Source organism: Xyrauchen texanus, chromosome 28, assembly GCF_025860055.1.
Source record: "Xyrauchen texanus isolate HMW12.3.18 chromosome 28, RBS_HiC_50CHRs, whole genome shotgun sequence".
Lineage (NCBI taxonomy): Eukaryota > Metazoa > Chordata > Actinopteri > Cypriniformes > Catostomidae > Xyrauchen > Xyrauchen texanus.
In genome coordinates this window covers 29,409,188-29,425,646 of record NC_068303.1, presented here as the reverse complement: position 1 = coordinate 29,425,646, position 16,459 = coordinate 29,409,188, and the positions used below count along the sequence as shown (strand labels likewise).

The 16,459-nt window shown below is 37.8% G+C and overlaps 1 protein-coding gene across 2 annotated transcripts in view; it reads left to right on the top strand.

Annotated features, from left to right (window-relative positions):
• The window catches only part of LOC127621812 (dynamin-3-like), a 74,969-nt gene that overhangs the window by 47,372 nt on the left and 11,138 nt on the right, over positions 1–16,459 (top strand). For both annotated transcript variants that reach the window (XM_052095553.1, XM_052095552.1), the window contains 4 exons: positions 2,671–2,780; positions 9,748–9,859; positions 13,954–14,118; positions 14,931–15,169. In XM_052095553.1, coding sequence (XP_051951513.1) covers positions 2,671–2,780; positions 9,748–9,859; positions 13,954–14,118; positions 14,931–15,169 — 626 coding nt within the window. The remainder of the gene's footprint in view (positions 1–2,670; positions 2,781–9,747; positions 9,860–13,953; positions 14,119–14,930; positions 15,170–16,459) is intronic.

The window sequence follows — 16,459 nt, the reverse complement described above, 5'->3', positions numbered from 1 at the left end:
ACATTACATCCGAAATTAGCATAAATCATTCTAATTTAAAGTAATGGCCAGCATCATCCAATCACTGCCAACCATGTTAAAATTCAAATTTGTATGAAACAATTCTGAATCTATGTACTGATTTCCTTTGTCCCATGTCTGCCAAACATGTTGAGTAATCCAGACATGATGTCTGCATCTGAAACTGAACTTCTGGTCGGATTTCAGGAGTGAATGCACTTGACTGCATAGAGAGCTATGGGATGTTCCCTTGCCCCCAAATTAGTAAATTACTTAACCTCCAGTGTACTGTCTGTCTGCACTGGTCTCAGAACAGTTTGAAATGCACGTTATTGTCATCTTAAATCCATATACAGCCTCTGAAACAACATTTTTCAGCTTTTGGATGCATGCATTGATTTTCAATGTGATAATGCCCAGTAAATAAAGGATATTTTAAGGAAAATAAACCTATATTCCCCAAACATAGTCATTGTGTTAATCACCGTGCCATTTTGTGTTAATTTGAAGACATTTTTAAAATGGCATATTAGATGAAACTAGAGACTGTACTATTTTCACTCAAACATGTTTTAATGTAAAAAACTTTGAGGTTTCTTACCAGATGTAGTTATATTGCCATTTCTCCCAAAGACAAACTTAGCTGAGATCTGCGCCATGTCGTTTGGACACATGACTTGGTATGTCGAAATTTTGACACTTTAATGACAGCCTAGAGTCTCCTGAACTGAGATCAGTCAGTTTAAATGTAATTAAATTACTGTATGCATAGCCTATAGCGAAGCCAAAACGCAATGTCTACGCATAACTCGGGGTCTCAGGAAGTTAAATATTATTTGTGCTTATGTTCACTTAAAAAATGCCATCTTTGAATGCTAAAAGCCATTGGTTCTTGCTTGTCATGTGATCAGTCGTGACATGTTTAAAAACTTGACCGCAAATGATATTTGAGGGCGTTGACGGGAAGATTATCCTTGAATAATGACTTAAAGACTTTGAATATAGCACACAAATCTTGTGAGCTATTTTTATGATATATTTATAGTGTTTTCTTTCATTTTTTGTTAGTTTTTGGCATGAAAAGTACCTATCCACTTTCATTGTATAGAAAAAAACTGCTCAGACAAAAAGCACTCTCTGCTTTTTGAGCGTTGTAACAGTGTAAGATTGCCTAGCTGATTTTAGAAAATTCGCGCTTTCACTTTCCAAGAAATGTCTACACATTGCATTCACTCCGTCAAACGCAATCACAGATAGTGCCATCAGACGGCTCTGTTTTTCATTTTTACGCTTTCACAACCTAAAGAGTGTTTCCTTCACACTTTCATCCGTTGTTCCCCGCTTTTTCTCCCACATCTCTTTTCCATTATTTGCAATGTAATCCAAGCTGTTTCCTGAGACCCCAGCCCCTCCTGCACAGACAGAGGGAGGAGAGAGGTGGAGAGGGGGAGCTCTTTTTCTTTTCTTTTTTTTCAGCAGAAATTTTGTGTTTTAGAACCTTGGTCAAAATAATGACTTCCACATGTGGGCTCTCAATATATCTCAATTCCTCTTTCATTCTTTCTCCCTCTTTCTTTCACAGTACCATACTCAAAGAGTATAAACTTGTGGCATCTCTTGTGTGCATGTTTTTTTAGTTCTGTTATATGCCTGAAGCCATCCTAATGATGATCACATGGATCTGTAGTAGATTTAATACTTTCTTTCCATCTCTTATCCACGGCTCTCTTTGTTCCTACGCTCCTGTTTTTCTTCCTCCCTGTTATCTTCCCCAGTTCACCCCATTTCTGAAAAACTCTACTGAAAACTTAGTAAGCCGCCTCCTAGACAAGTTAAAACATTTATACTCAAAAATGCTGTCTTTAAGACCAGATCCATTTGTCTATTCAAATAACACCTGGATTTTTTGTAGCCTTTGTAAGAATTTAGATTTTGATGAAAACAATGATACTGTGGGGTCAGAGAGTTTGAGACCACAATACAAATATGGGATTCAAAAGCTTAATTTAAACATGTAAATAAACTGAATTTAAATATATGTATGTATATATATATATATTAAATATGAAAATATTAAATATTCTATATTTAAACATTTTGACAACAATTGACACTGATAATAACTGATTGTGTTAACTGCTTTATACAAAACTTCAGATTTCCTTGCTTCCAAATTATGCTGGATAACATGGATCGTCAAGTTTTGTACAAATTTCAGCTTCACCTTGAGTGCATGCTGTCATTAAAGCAAGAGGGGGACATATTAAATAATAAGACCTTATGAAATTCATGTTGAATTTTCAATTCAACTTCATTATGAAAAAAAAAAGTAATTATGCTAGTAATATAAATGCAAGAATTTTTGTGATGTTAGCAATTATACAAATTAAAATGCTGGATATGTCCTTTTAATATATATATATATATATATATATATATATATATATATATATATATATATATATATATTAAAAGGACACTTTTTTCCACTTTACCACCATTTCTGCATCACAATTTACTGTTAATGGAACTCAGTTGAAGCCGAGGGCAGTACAAGAAAAAACATAATGTAACAAAAAGAGTTGTCTATTTTCTGCCAAGTTTGTTATTTGAAAAGACTTTTAATAATTGTCATGACCTTTAATTTCTTCATGAAATGTCACCCCTCAGGAAAAGGAGAAGAAATACATGCTTCCTCTGGACAACCTAAAGGTGCGAGACATAGAAAAGAGCTTCATGTCCAGCAAACATGTATTTGCCATCTTCAACACGGAGCAGAGGTCAGTCACACAACCACGCACTCACTTGTTCAGAGAACATGTTTTTCCTATTGCTAAAATTATGAAAATATCAAACACATTGAAGCAAAAACACAGTCACTGACAAAGTACATAGCACATGAAGAAGATGCTTCTGTGTGATCTCTTGTGAGATCTGGCAAAGCTGCAATTGGTATTTCACCAACCCCTTCGTGCAGAGTACTGTCATTTAAAAAGAACATTATTAACCATTCTTTTATTTTGTTTTAACCAGTATTCTTGTGGAAAGGAGGCTGCAGAACTTCTGAACCGGAATGAAAAAAATACAGTTTTTGCTCAACAGTTTTGCCAAAATGAAAAACAGTTGCTTTTAAATGCATGTAAACAGCTAATATCATTATTATTTTGTTCCAAATATTTTTAATGATACCAAAGACCATTAGCATTATATGAACCCCCCCTTTTTTAAAGCACATGTAAAGAATGTGCTTTGATCCTGAAGGAAACCACTGCATCACACAATTCTTTTCCTATGTCCTTTTTCTTTTTTTTTGTGGATGTAACCTTCCATGACAAGACCTTTTTAACAGCTATATATAATTACTACATATACTGTAAATGCACCATCCCAGATGTGTATGACTTTCTTTGTTCTGCTGAACACAAACAAAGATTTTTAGAAGAATATTTCAGCTCCGTAGGTCCATACAATGTAAGTGAATGTTTTCCAGACCTTTCAAGCTCAAAAAAGCATATAAAGGCAGCATAAAAGTAATCCGTACGATTCCAGTGGTTTAATATATGTCCTCTGAAGTAATATGAGATTAGAGTGAGAAACAGATCGATATTTAAGTCCTTTTTTACCATAAATCTCCACTTTCTCTTAATTTCAGTGTTAAAGTGAAATTGAAAGTGTAAATTTATAGTAAAAAAAGGACTTAAATATTGATTTGTTTCTCACCCAAAGTGATTTCATCACTTAAGAAGACATATATTAAATCTCTGGAGTCATATGGATTACTTTTATGCTGCCTTTATATGATTTTGGAGCTTGAAAGGTATCCCTCCAAAATTGATAAAAAGACAAAGAGAAACTGGTCAGGGAGGTTGTCAAGAGACCAACAGCAACATAATATGAGCTGCAGCTCTTTCTGGCAAGTGCTGGTTGCTCCCTACATGTGACATCTGTCTCCATATTCTTCATCTGTCTGGGCTATGGGGCAGGGTGGCAAAACCAAGCCTTTTCTGATAAAAAAAAAAACACAACCAAGCCCGGCAAAATCCTATAACCAGTCTCCCAAAACCATGTGGAAAAATGTGTTATGGTCTAATGAGACCAAGATTTAACTTTTTGCCCAAAATTGTAAAATGTATGTTTGGCGTAAAAACAACACCGCACATCAAGAACACCAGTCCCACGATGAAGCATGGTGGAGGCAACATCATGCTTTGAGGCTGCTGTTCTTCTGCTAGAATTCAGGCTTTAGTGAAGGTAGAGGGAATCAGAATAGCTCCAAGTACCAGCCAATTTTGGAACAGAACCTTCTGGCGTCTGCTAGAAACCTTCAAATGAAGAGACCTTTCACCTTTCAGCATCACCATGATCCAAAGCACACATCCAAATCAACAAAAGAATGTCTTCAGCAGAAAAAGATTCATGTTTTGGAAAGGCCCAGCCAGACCCAGACCTGAATTCTATAGAAAATCTGTGGGTGTACCTGAAGAGGGCCGTACACAGGTGATGCCCTAGCAATTTGACAGATCTGGAACGTTTTTGCAAAGAAGAGTCAAGATGTGCCAAGCTAATAGACTCTTATCTAAACAGACTGAGAGCTTCGACTAAGTATTAGTTCAGGGATGTGCACATTTATGCAGTTAGGTTATTCTAAGTTTTTATTTGTATTTATTTTGTTCTCTGAAATGTGTCACTTTGGTTTTCAGTGGCATTGCATAGGTTGTAATTTTTACATTAAAGGTGCAAAACTTCTGAAATGATTTATCTTTGTTTATTTTTTTACATCACAAAAACCTGCTGTTTTAACAGGGGTGTGTAGATTTTTTTAATCTACTGCATATAGGGATTCTAACATAAAGACTTGAGCGTGAGCTCTTTTTTTGGCCAGTAAGCAACCACCTAGAAGCTGTGCTGAATACCCTAGCACCTAGCAATGTCTCTGCAATCACCCAGAACAGCCTATAATAAATGCCTTGCAACGCCTGAGCATCATGTTGGCTTTGGTTTTGCACAGGCAAGCACCACTCACATTACTTCAAAGACCATTTCCTTCAGAAAATATGAAAACCTAATTATTATTCTAGAGTTACTCAAATATAAAAGTAATCCATACAACTCCAGTGGTTTAATCCATGTCTTCAGAAGGGATATGATAGGTGTGGGGGAGAAACTGATCAATATTTAAGTCCTTACTATCAGTTTCCATTTTCACTTTCACATTTTCTGTTTTTGGCGATTCACCTACTGGGTAGGGAGGAGAATTTATCATACAAAAGCATTGATGTTTCTCACCCACAACTATCATATCGCCTCTGAAGACATGGATTAAAACACTGTAGTTGTATGGATTACTTTTATGCCTCCTTTATATGCTTTTTGGAGCTTCAGTATTTTGGTCATTATTCACTTGCAATGTATGGACCTACAGAGCTGAGATTTTCTTCTGAAATATTTGTTTGTGTATATCTGAGATGGCATGAGAGTGAGAGAATTTTCATTTTTGGGTGACCTATCACTTTTAAGTATTTATTTACCCCTGGTCACTATGATTTTTCTTTATGGCAAGAACTGCACTACATTTCTTCAAATGTTTCTACTTTTGTGTCAAACAAAACAAACTAAATGTTTTATTTAAAACAAAATAAATTACAGGATTTACACATTTGTGTGAACTATTCCTCAAAGAAATCAAATATGAGATTATGTGATTATGTTGCATTGTGCAGCATTGTTTGCTTTCAAAGTGTATAGACAAATTACTTGTCGCTGGACAATTGTCACATCGCGCCTAGGAAACAGTGTAACACACACACTCCTATACTCACTTCCACAAGCCATAACACAGGGACATATAACTCCTAGTCATTTCATATGCAGACTTCTTTATTTTTTCTAACGTAAACACACTACCTCCACAGTAATACTTCACAGAGTGTAAGGCGGGAAAAGGGGGTGAAGTAGAACACACTTTGACACATTCCTGGCCAGTCTCTGCTTCAATACCCCCCCCCTCTCTCTGTGTTTCTCTCTGTCTCCGACATTCTTTCCTAACAAGCGCAGCCTCGTTTCATTTCTGAGTGCGGGTGTGTCTGGGATTGATTAGCTGCTTAATTGGAGAGATGTCGGTATGCTGCGGTGAACGCACACACACTATCTCAAACGCTTTCTCACACACACATGTATGACTTTGACAGAGAGAGGCATGGCAGACTATTGTAAACACACCCTAGGCTTCACCACAATAAATCATATGCTCTCGCACGGTCCACACACACACACACACACACTCATCACTCTAAGCACTCTGTATAAAGATATTTAAGCTCTCATAAACTCCACACTCATTCCCGCTCACAAGCAGGAACAAACCACCCAGCACTCTGAAAAGTCCCCTTTCTCATTCATTCACTCACTCTTATACACACACACTCACACAGACTCTAATGATCTGATGTTTTACACTGTGCCCTTCACACCCACCAACAAGTGTCAGAGCATGCAGTGATGTTATGTGGCAGAAGTTGTTCTGCCACAGTGGTGACACTAGTCTGGCATGGGGAAGAGGAAAGTACACACACATACACGTATGAGAAGAGCACATGAGAAAAGCAAAGAGCATGTTCTTGTACCACTGTTCTCACTGCATGGCAGGCGCATACATCAATACACATTTTGGGTCTTTGTGCATTACATTCAGGTTTCGTTTGCGATTCCACGTAGTTCTGTGCTGTTCTGGACTCGTTCAGAGCTGTAATTAAAGGAATGTTCGGGGTTCACTACAAGTTAAACTCTATCAACAGCATCTGTAACATGCTGTCGATTGCAGAAAGTCATTCTGATTCATCCCTCAATTTGTAAAAACAAACAGATATTGACATGTTTACAGTAATTCTCCAACAATGGAAGGCTATGGGGCAAGGCATTCTGGAGCGTGTTTAAGCAGATGAAGCAAAAATATGTGAAGCTAATCATTTTGTTAAAAAGCTCATATGAATTTTTGAGCTTTAAATGTTTTTTTTTTAATAATTATTCATTTAGCAGCGGGACAACAGTGTTGGGTGTTTACAAAGTAATTTGTTAATGTAATCGAATTACTTTTGTAGTAAAAAAAAAATGCATAGTGTAATGCATTACATTTTAAATTCTTGTAATTGGATTACAGTTACTGACTTTCCATTCATTTAAATACATTATAGGGTTATGCTTATTTCTATTATATTACTTATGTAGAATACATGAATTATGGACCTGTAATGCGTCATTGTGAAGGAGAAATGTGAGGTGCTGAATATATGAGTTGTGTGTAACATTGAACAAGAAAGACAGACAGAGTAGATCGAATTTTTGTGCTCATACAGAGCTTGAATATTGAATTAAACTTCAGGTGCGTAGAGACAAAAAAAACCTTTTTTTTTATAAAAAAATCCACAAAAGATACTGTCCACAACTCATAAAAGCGCAACATGTTATGAGTTAAAAACAGACCAGCAAGCATATGTTTCAGCCCATAGCCTTCTTCAGTGCTCCAAGAACATTATTTTACATTTGTTGAGAATCTGATTACAATTTTCAGATAAATAATTAGTAATTTGTAGTGGATTTCTATTTGTAAGGAACTTACAGTGATGTAATTCCTTTGGGTTTTCTCCATGTAAACAGTACTTTACGAATATTTACTTTTTCTTCCGTATTTTAACGCATTATGCGAAAGGTATTGGGTTTACCAGCTTTATATTATCATTACTTTATTTGAATGACTGTATATAACGTTACACAGACTAGGTTAATAAGTGTTTTTATTACACTAATCTCATGTTAACATGTCTATTGGTTCTGTCTCGTGGCTGTACTTTCGAAACAGTGTGTAATATAATGGTTATTATGCTGGGATGCCTTGACCATTGACCTTTTTTCGGGTTTGCACAGATTGTTTTGTTGATTTATTTGCATACTCAAGTTTTACAGAATCTAAATCGTTTGGTAAAGTTAGAGCCATACTCTGTGGTTTGGAACGGCAGACAAAGTTTAGTGCATTCATGACTTCTGTGGTAGTCCTGTCATAAATATCATGAACTACAGCTTAATAATGGATCCTTTAACCCCAAAAAAGTATTCCATGTATTACACCTTATTAAGCGGGACTGCAAAGCAAATGATGTTTGGACTCTTGGATCAATTCATGACTTGACATAAGCAGTCGTACACTTAAACGTCAGATGAAGTCATTATGCAAGCGGTTATAGCAAAGTTACAAGGTTTTAAGGAGGATTTTTTATTTATAGTAATAGCCAATTAGTCATAACTGTGCTTGCAAAAACGTTTTGTAACTGAGGTTTATGGGATCCAAACATGTGAGAATGCGGTTGGTTTGGTGTGTGGTTTTGTTTCAGTGTGTTTGAGTTGCCTGTGTCCACACAAATGGGAGTTTGTGTGTGTGTTGGGGGGTTTGGGTAGCTTACAAGGACATATTTTTTGGTTACAAACTGGTAATTACAAGGGTATTATGCTATAAATTTGGTTTATGAGGACATTTCTAGACATTTCTTTAAAAAAAAACATACTAAATTATGTTTTATTGAAAATGAAAAAAGCAGAAAGTTTTTTGTGAGGTTTAGGGGTAGGGGTAGGGTTAGAGGATAGAATCTATAGTACATTCAGTATAAAAATAATTATGTCTATGGTGTGTCCTCATAAGGATAGCTGCACCATTGTGTGTGTGTGTGTGTGTGTGTGTGTGTGTGTGTGTGTGTGTGTGTGTGTGTGTGTGTGTGTGTGTGTGTGTGTGTGTGTGTGTGTGTGTGTGTGTGTGTGACTTGACCCCAGACTCAGGTCACATTCTTGTAGCAGTATTCTTATCAGCCACAGACTAAATCAAATACATGTTGTACATTACACTTTAAGCCTGTTACGCAACAGGCACAACAAAGAGAAACATTAGCCACAAAAAAGAGGGAGAAAAGAGAGAGAGAAACAAAAGGAAAGGAACAACAGAATAATTAGGGGGAATGTGGAACAGATGGGGAGAATTGGGCTCCAGATTCCTGCCTCTCTTGGAGCCAGGCTGGTGTGAAAGAGGGGAAAAAGAGAGGGAGAGAGACTGGGTTAGAATGGTGTGAATGGGAAAGATGAATAAAAAAAGGATAGTCAGGATAACAAATCCTGCATTAAATGAATACAAAATAAATTTTTAAAAATGTCATAATTTACTCTCTCTCATGTTGTTCCAAACCTGTATGACTTGCTTTCTTTCTGCTGTGGAACAATAAAGATGTTAGGCAGAATGTAAGCCTCAGTCACCACTCACTTTCATTGCAACTTTTATTCCATACACCAAAAGTGAATGGTGACTGAGGCTAACATTCTGCCTAGCATCTCCTTTTGTGCTCTACGGAAGAAGAGAAAAAGTAAGTCAAATGGGTTTGGAACATGAGACTGAGTGAATGATGACAGAATGTTTATTAAATGGTGATCTATCAATATAAGAAATAACAGCATGAAGTGATGAATGATGAAAAAAAAGATTGATTGATGAAAATGGGGTTGAAGAATACAAGAGATGGATTGAAATAGACATGACTGAATCAATGTTCACATCAAAGAGGATGGGAGGGGTGGTCTTTGGTTTGTGGTTTTGGACGGATGATGTGTGCGAGGGAATGAGAGTTTGTGTTATTTCACTTTACGGCATTTGTTTGTGTGAGATTGTATGTGTTGCCATAGGAACTGGCTAACGGAAGATTACTGTGTTCGTAGGAACGTGTATAAGGACTACAGGCATCTGGAGTTGGCATGTGACATGCAGGAGGAGGTGGACAGCTGGAAGGCCTCTCTGCTGCGGGCCGGGGTCTACCCTGAGAAAACCGCAGTAAGCACAGCGAACCCAATGGCTTGTGTACCTGTATCGCTAACCCCTGTCTCCTAAGCTTCACACTCTTACAAATAAAGGTTTCAATTAGAACCAAAAAGGGCTTTCTAGCCAGGTGATTTAATAAGTTCCACAAAGAAGCCTATCTTTCTTCTGAAGAATGTTCACAATGCTCTTTTCCATACAGCAAAATAGAAAGTGACCAGTGACTGTCAAGTTCCAAAAAAACAAACAAACAAAACAAACACAAACCACAACACTAAATCACCACAAACACATATAAAAGTCCATTCAACTTGTGCGCTATATTCATTAAAGCAATTGTGGCTGTTGCTTTTCAAAACTGGGGAAGCACAAAATATTGTTTTTGGTTTCTGCAGTACTGCTCCTAAGCTCAAACAACTACTCTGACACATTTCATAACAAATAATGAACTAAGCTCAAAACGGTTTTTGCAACATTTTTCATTTATGAAACCTGAAATAAATATGTTAAGTCAGATTGCAAGTAAATCCGTGTGTATCTCAAAGCCACTGAACACTCTCTGCGCTTAAAATTTAATACGCTGTCAATCACGTATATCATCATATCCATTATTCCCTGTTTGTTGTGAACTCTCACTCATTTTAGACCAATCATTGTATAGGTGGGACAAAATATATTGATTAAAGGCCCAATAGGCAAATAGTTGCTGATCTAGTGCAAAAGGGTTTATGATGCTCCCATAGACTCCCAAAGAAACACAGCATCTGTGCGGGACCCAAAATTATGTGTTCATAGCCTTTCGTACAAAGAACACTGATCTATACGCCACTGAAATCTAAAGTTACAGGTACAGGATCTGCCATAGACTCTAATTAGGGCTGGGTGATATGGCTACAAAAATATATATTGATATTCTTCAACCAACTGACAATATTTGAGATATATACTATGAGTGGGAAACTCATAGAAAATGTTGATACCCAAGTTTCCCAGTTAGAAGGAGTTGGACTTAAATTTTAAATGTGGCGGAGGAGAGTACGGTGCGGTTGACACAGCTCCTGGAAACCTTGATAGATGATACAATGGTACTATTAGTACCTTGAAGACCGCAGTCCTAAGGTTCATCAACTACTCTGTGGATGTCTACAAGTCCCGCATTGCCAACTTCCTACGACGAGGCCCGGACATTCTACCCGAAGAACGGGTGGACAAAATCCGAAACATAATGTCCAGCGAGATCGAAGGGCCTGTCTTGAGTTCCTCCTGCGTCTGGAACAACTCGTCCTTGTTGGCTTAGTTGAGACCGAGGCCGGAGGAGACGGACCATGTACCTGGTTTTCCTATGGACAAAACTCCAAATTCTAGACCAGACATCTCACAGAATGCTGAAGGATCTTACTGACTATCTGTCCGTGATACAACAGATTCAGAGTAAAGTACAACGGATGATTGAAGATTGTTACCTGAACATGGCACATTGGAGTGAACTGTTATCAATGCTTGAATCTGCCAAGGCCTGGCTGTAGGGACTGTTATGGGACAGTAAAGAGCAAGCAGTGTGTCTCAGCATTTCTGTTAGTCGTCTGTTTCACTTTCCCTCAGAGGGCCACCTGTGTCCCAGACTCTGGGCTGATGGAGGGGAGGACAGAATCTGATAGAACACTCTGGAAGCTTCTTGAACAAAGGCTGTGTGCTGTAGCCTCAGAGTTGTCCTTAAATGAATAATGTCTTTGTATTTATGTCTTTCTCACAATATGCAGTACATAAGTGCCCAACTGCAATTTCTGTTTCTGCTGTTATTATTTTCACATATGTCTGTTGGTCTGGAATGTTTTATGATTTGAGTGAGGGGAGTCTAAAAGAATGTTCAGTGTAAATGAGACTGTTATCTCTGTTAGAATTGCTTCTATTCTCCAGGTATCTCATGGGTATACTGTAAAGCTTGAGTCCGCAACCACTGAGTTGCCTCTCTACTTAGAACTGGCTTTGCTGTATACATCTCCATAAATCTCAATAAAGCTCATATTAATCTTGGTCTCTACTACAACCTACAACAACATATGACCACATCGCCATTTTTATGTTTTTTTTGATTGATTGTGCAGTCCTGAAGGGTTGTGAAATTTGTCTACTGATGTTCTTTATGAAACTTCATGGCCAAATAGAAAGAACATCAAATCCTTGCAGTGTCCAGGACATTGCTTCATTTTATATTGTCAGTAAAATCATCACAATAATATCGTGAATACTCAATATTTAGAATTCAATAGCGCTCAATTGGCTGACTTCTATGAACAAATTTATGTTGAATAGCACATAGTGATGTGTGATATTGTACACTTTTATTTGTTAAATACTGAAATGCATGAAGAGTAATTTGTCATTTACATAGATAACTCGTCATTGCTGCATTTCTTATCAAATTGTAGGAGAAGCTGTGCTTCCAGTGTAGTCTTAAAGCAACCGCCATTGCTCTAAAGCTATTGACTAGTTTTGGTTGAGGAGCAGAACAAACTTTTCCAAAAAGCCTATTGAGTGCTTGCATATACAAACACATTGTTTATTATAGTTTAGCAAATAATGATAAAAATTTCGGCCTATTCCTCACACAAAGCTATCATATGGCCTTAAATGATATGGTCTAACGCATAATTTATATGGACATTTATGGTGGTTTTTTTGTCCTTTTTGCAGCTTGACAGTCATTGGTTACTCTATGATTTTTGTTCTGGGAAAAGAAGCAGTACAAACATTTTGCATTATTTTTAAGAATATTAACACCATCATTTAGTGTATACAAGTTTCAGTATTAAAAAAAACATACAGTACACCAAACAACTGTGCAGTATGTGAACCTAATAACCTATTTGACTGTAGAGTTGCAGTGTGAGTGTGTTTCACTTAATCGCTACAGGCTTCATGGTGGCTCTGCTCTGGGGTCAGGAGCTCTGCTGCATTCCTCAGCACTTGTGTCACTCCATGGAGGATCAGAGAGGGAGGGGACTTTGAGCTCTGTTTCTAATCAGATCCCTCGCTTTTTTTCTTCATGCTCCTCTTGAAATCCCAGCACCCCCTAACTCCAGTCTCCATGTATGCTTTGGAGCAATATGTTGAATGATGTCACTGTTCTGTCAGGGTTCCCCATAATTTGCTTTGACAGAAGTCTACCACACCCCCACCAACACATACTGAAGTAGAGCTCATTCTTTCCTTGCTTCTTGTCCCACTGTCTTTTGTCCCCTAACATCTCTTTTTTCCCTGTCCTGTTATCTTAATGTTTGTACTCATTGCTCTCATTAGGTCTCATTTAACTGTGTATACACAATTATTTGTGTCGAAAACCTGTATGAACAAAAATTTCATACAGCAATAATTATTCATCACTGTGTTTGCACTTACATTTTTTTTTTTTACAATTATGCAGATCAAGCAATGGCGGATTGTGGGTGGATAGCGAATAAGATGAAGCTTTGCCACCAGGCGCAAAAGTGGTGCAACTGTTTAGTTCTTTTTTCACATACTACATTTACATTTATGCATTTGGCAGATGCTTTTATCCAAAGCGATTTACAGTGCCCTTATTACAGGGACAATCCCCCCAGAGCAACATGGAGTTAAGTGCCTTGCTCAAGGACACAATGGTGGTGGCTGTGGCGATCGAACAAACAACCTTCTGCTTACCAGTTCAGTGCTTTAGCCCACTACGCCACCACCACTCCATACTGTATTATTATTAGAATAACTAAGCTAAGTGACCTGACAATATATTGTACTTATTTCAGTGGTGATTATATTTTCATAGTGATTCTGTATAAAAATACAGCCCAGAATGTGTAGTCTAGGCCTATATAAAAGGTGTTTAATGTGTTTTACCTGGTTTTGAGAATGGCAAACTTTACATTACCCAGAGATCTTGCTGAGAATTCTATCAGGTTAAAGAGCATATTTGAAAAAGCATAGGGATTTCTGCACCTATGAGGAAGACATTTTTTACACAGTTATTAGTGAATGAGGCCCTTTATCACCATATCATCCCTCAACACTTTGTACCTCTCTCATCCAGATTTTCCCACTTCCTCATCTACTGTATCTCTCCTCTGATTGGTCAGGTGGAGGGAGAGAGTTCAGGACATGCAGAGAGCTTCTCCATGGACCCTCAGTTGGAGCGGCAGGTCGAGACCATTCGTAACCTGGTGGACTCGTACATGAACATCGTCTACAAAAGCATCAGAGACTTGATGCCCAAGACCATTATGCACCTCGTCATCAACAATGTCAGTGCCATATCTGATGTGTCCTCTGCATTTAACACTAACACTATTTCAGTGTTTCCCCTTGGATTTTATTCATCAGAGGTGCTATTGTGCACACGTCCATGAGCCTGCTAGGCTATACTCGTATTTACGCACATTAGTGGAGTAATAGCTTAAAATGACCTTCAAATAATTATAGATGGGTTATTCATGTGTGTGTTTATTATTTATTGGGAGCTATTGACACTTGCATCATAAAGGATTCTCGTGAATGAGCTTGGAAAGTGGCGCCGCTTTGACTGCTGCCTCTGTTTTGCCACTTGCCACGGTGGAAAGCACGGTGACCGCATCCCATGTAAAACTGCCTTTAGTTGCAGTATGGAGCCCTATATTTCTACTACCTTTGCCAAAGATGTTATAAGAGCAAAAGACTTTCCATTAGAAGAGGTATCATGTTGGGTCTCCTGCTTCTCTGTTATGTATGTGTACGCACTCGCAAACAGCCTTTGATAGGCTGCTATACGATTACGTTACTGTGAACACTTGCGTGTATATTGTGGGGTCCCTTTTGCTTCATACAGGTGTCCCATTTGACTCCACGCAGTATAAGTGTGACCAACTGACTGGTGCTGGCAAGTGTTACGTTGCGTCATGGATATTAATGAACCATGTGAAATGTCAATAGATAATAACAGCGCTCATAAATCAGCAGTGGCGCAGCACCTCTCCTGAATGCATATAGGGAAAACACTACTATTTTTTATATTTGTCCTCTTTATATTCTATATTTCTTTATTCTAACTTTCTATATTCTTGCTGTCCTCCATCTGCAGGTAAAAGAGTTTAACCACTCTGAGTTGCTGGCTCAGCTTTACTCTTCAGGAGATCAGTTCTCTCTGATGGACGAGTCTCCTGAACAGGCCCAACGCAGAAAGGAGGTGCTGCATACCCACGCCGCCCTAAAGGAGGCGCTAAACATCATCACAGACATCTCCACCTGCACCATTTCTACCCCTCTACCTCCCCCCGTGGATAACTCTTGGCTGCATGGTGGCTCCACATTGCACCGCAGGTACCTCACCTCTCCGCTTAAGCCCAAAGTATTCTTCAGTTTTTACAAGTACTCTAGCATATGTCTACAGTTGAATGCTCAGCCTTTCAAAGTATACACCATCAGACTGTGTGCGCGAACACAAGCGGTGCCATGACTGCTATGAAATGCAGGAGTAAAGACCCATAAAGATGGGGAAAATTCTCTTAAAATGTAATCAGATTACTTTGCTGATTATTTTATCTAAAAAGTATGCACTTTACTAATTATTGTACTTTTAAGTAGGGCTGTCGATTTAACGAGTTAATTCAGTGCGATTAAATATATTTAAAACATTAACACAATCAATCATGTCCCTGGACTGTAATAAGGAATATTTCTGAGGAATTCAAGCTTAAAGTACCACCTGTTTTCTCCAGGGCACAGTAAGCGAAACTTCAGCTGTATAGGCAACACGCAGCTTATACAAGAACAAACCACACTCACCCAGCAGATAGCACATCACGAGGACGTGTTCTTGTGTTCAAAACAGAGCTTGATGTAGTACAAATCTGAACGAAGGAATCTCAAGACCTGTTTTTCTAAGTATTAAACTACGTTTAACTTGATACAGCGACCTAAAACAATATGTTTATGATGCAATGGAACCAAAGTGAGACACTCCAAAAGTATCCTCCTCATTCATTGTCGCACAGCCTTCAACTGTCACAGAAACGCTAACAGACATACATATGAATAAATATTTTAAATTAGGGCTGTCAATTTAACGCGTTAATTCAGTGCGATTAATTTGCTGTATGAGCAACGCACAGTTTATACAGTGAAGAAAACACTTCAGTAGGCAGGACAACAAAAATATGCGTTACGTTCTTGCGTTCAAAAAACACTCGGAGCGCAAATGCGATCTAAGGGATCTCAAGATGTGTTTAAAGATTGAGTATTAAACTATATTTAACTTAAAACAGTGAACTAAATATTTTATGTTTATGACGCAACACACCCGAGACGTCTAACGTAGGTGTAAATTGACGGGCCCTTAAACAAGCCCTCATAATAAATCTCCAACTGATTGACAAATTCACTTGTGAAATGGATTGCTGTGAACTGTATGCCAATGATTGGCTTATGATCAATAATATGGTAGTAAACAATACATTGAATTCTAAAGCCTCATTTTGTATTGTCTTATCAATGATTAACTCTTCTGCTACAAGAATGTAATGCATTTTAATTATCTGAATATTTATATATATATAATTTTTTAATATTTAAAGATAACTATGTATAATCATTATATATTGAGTTATTGTT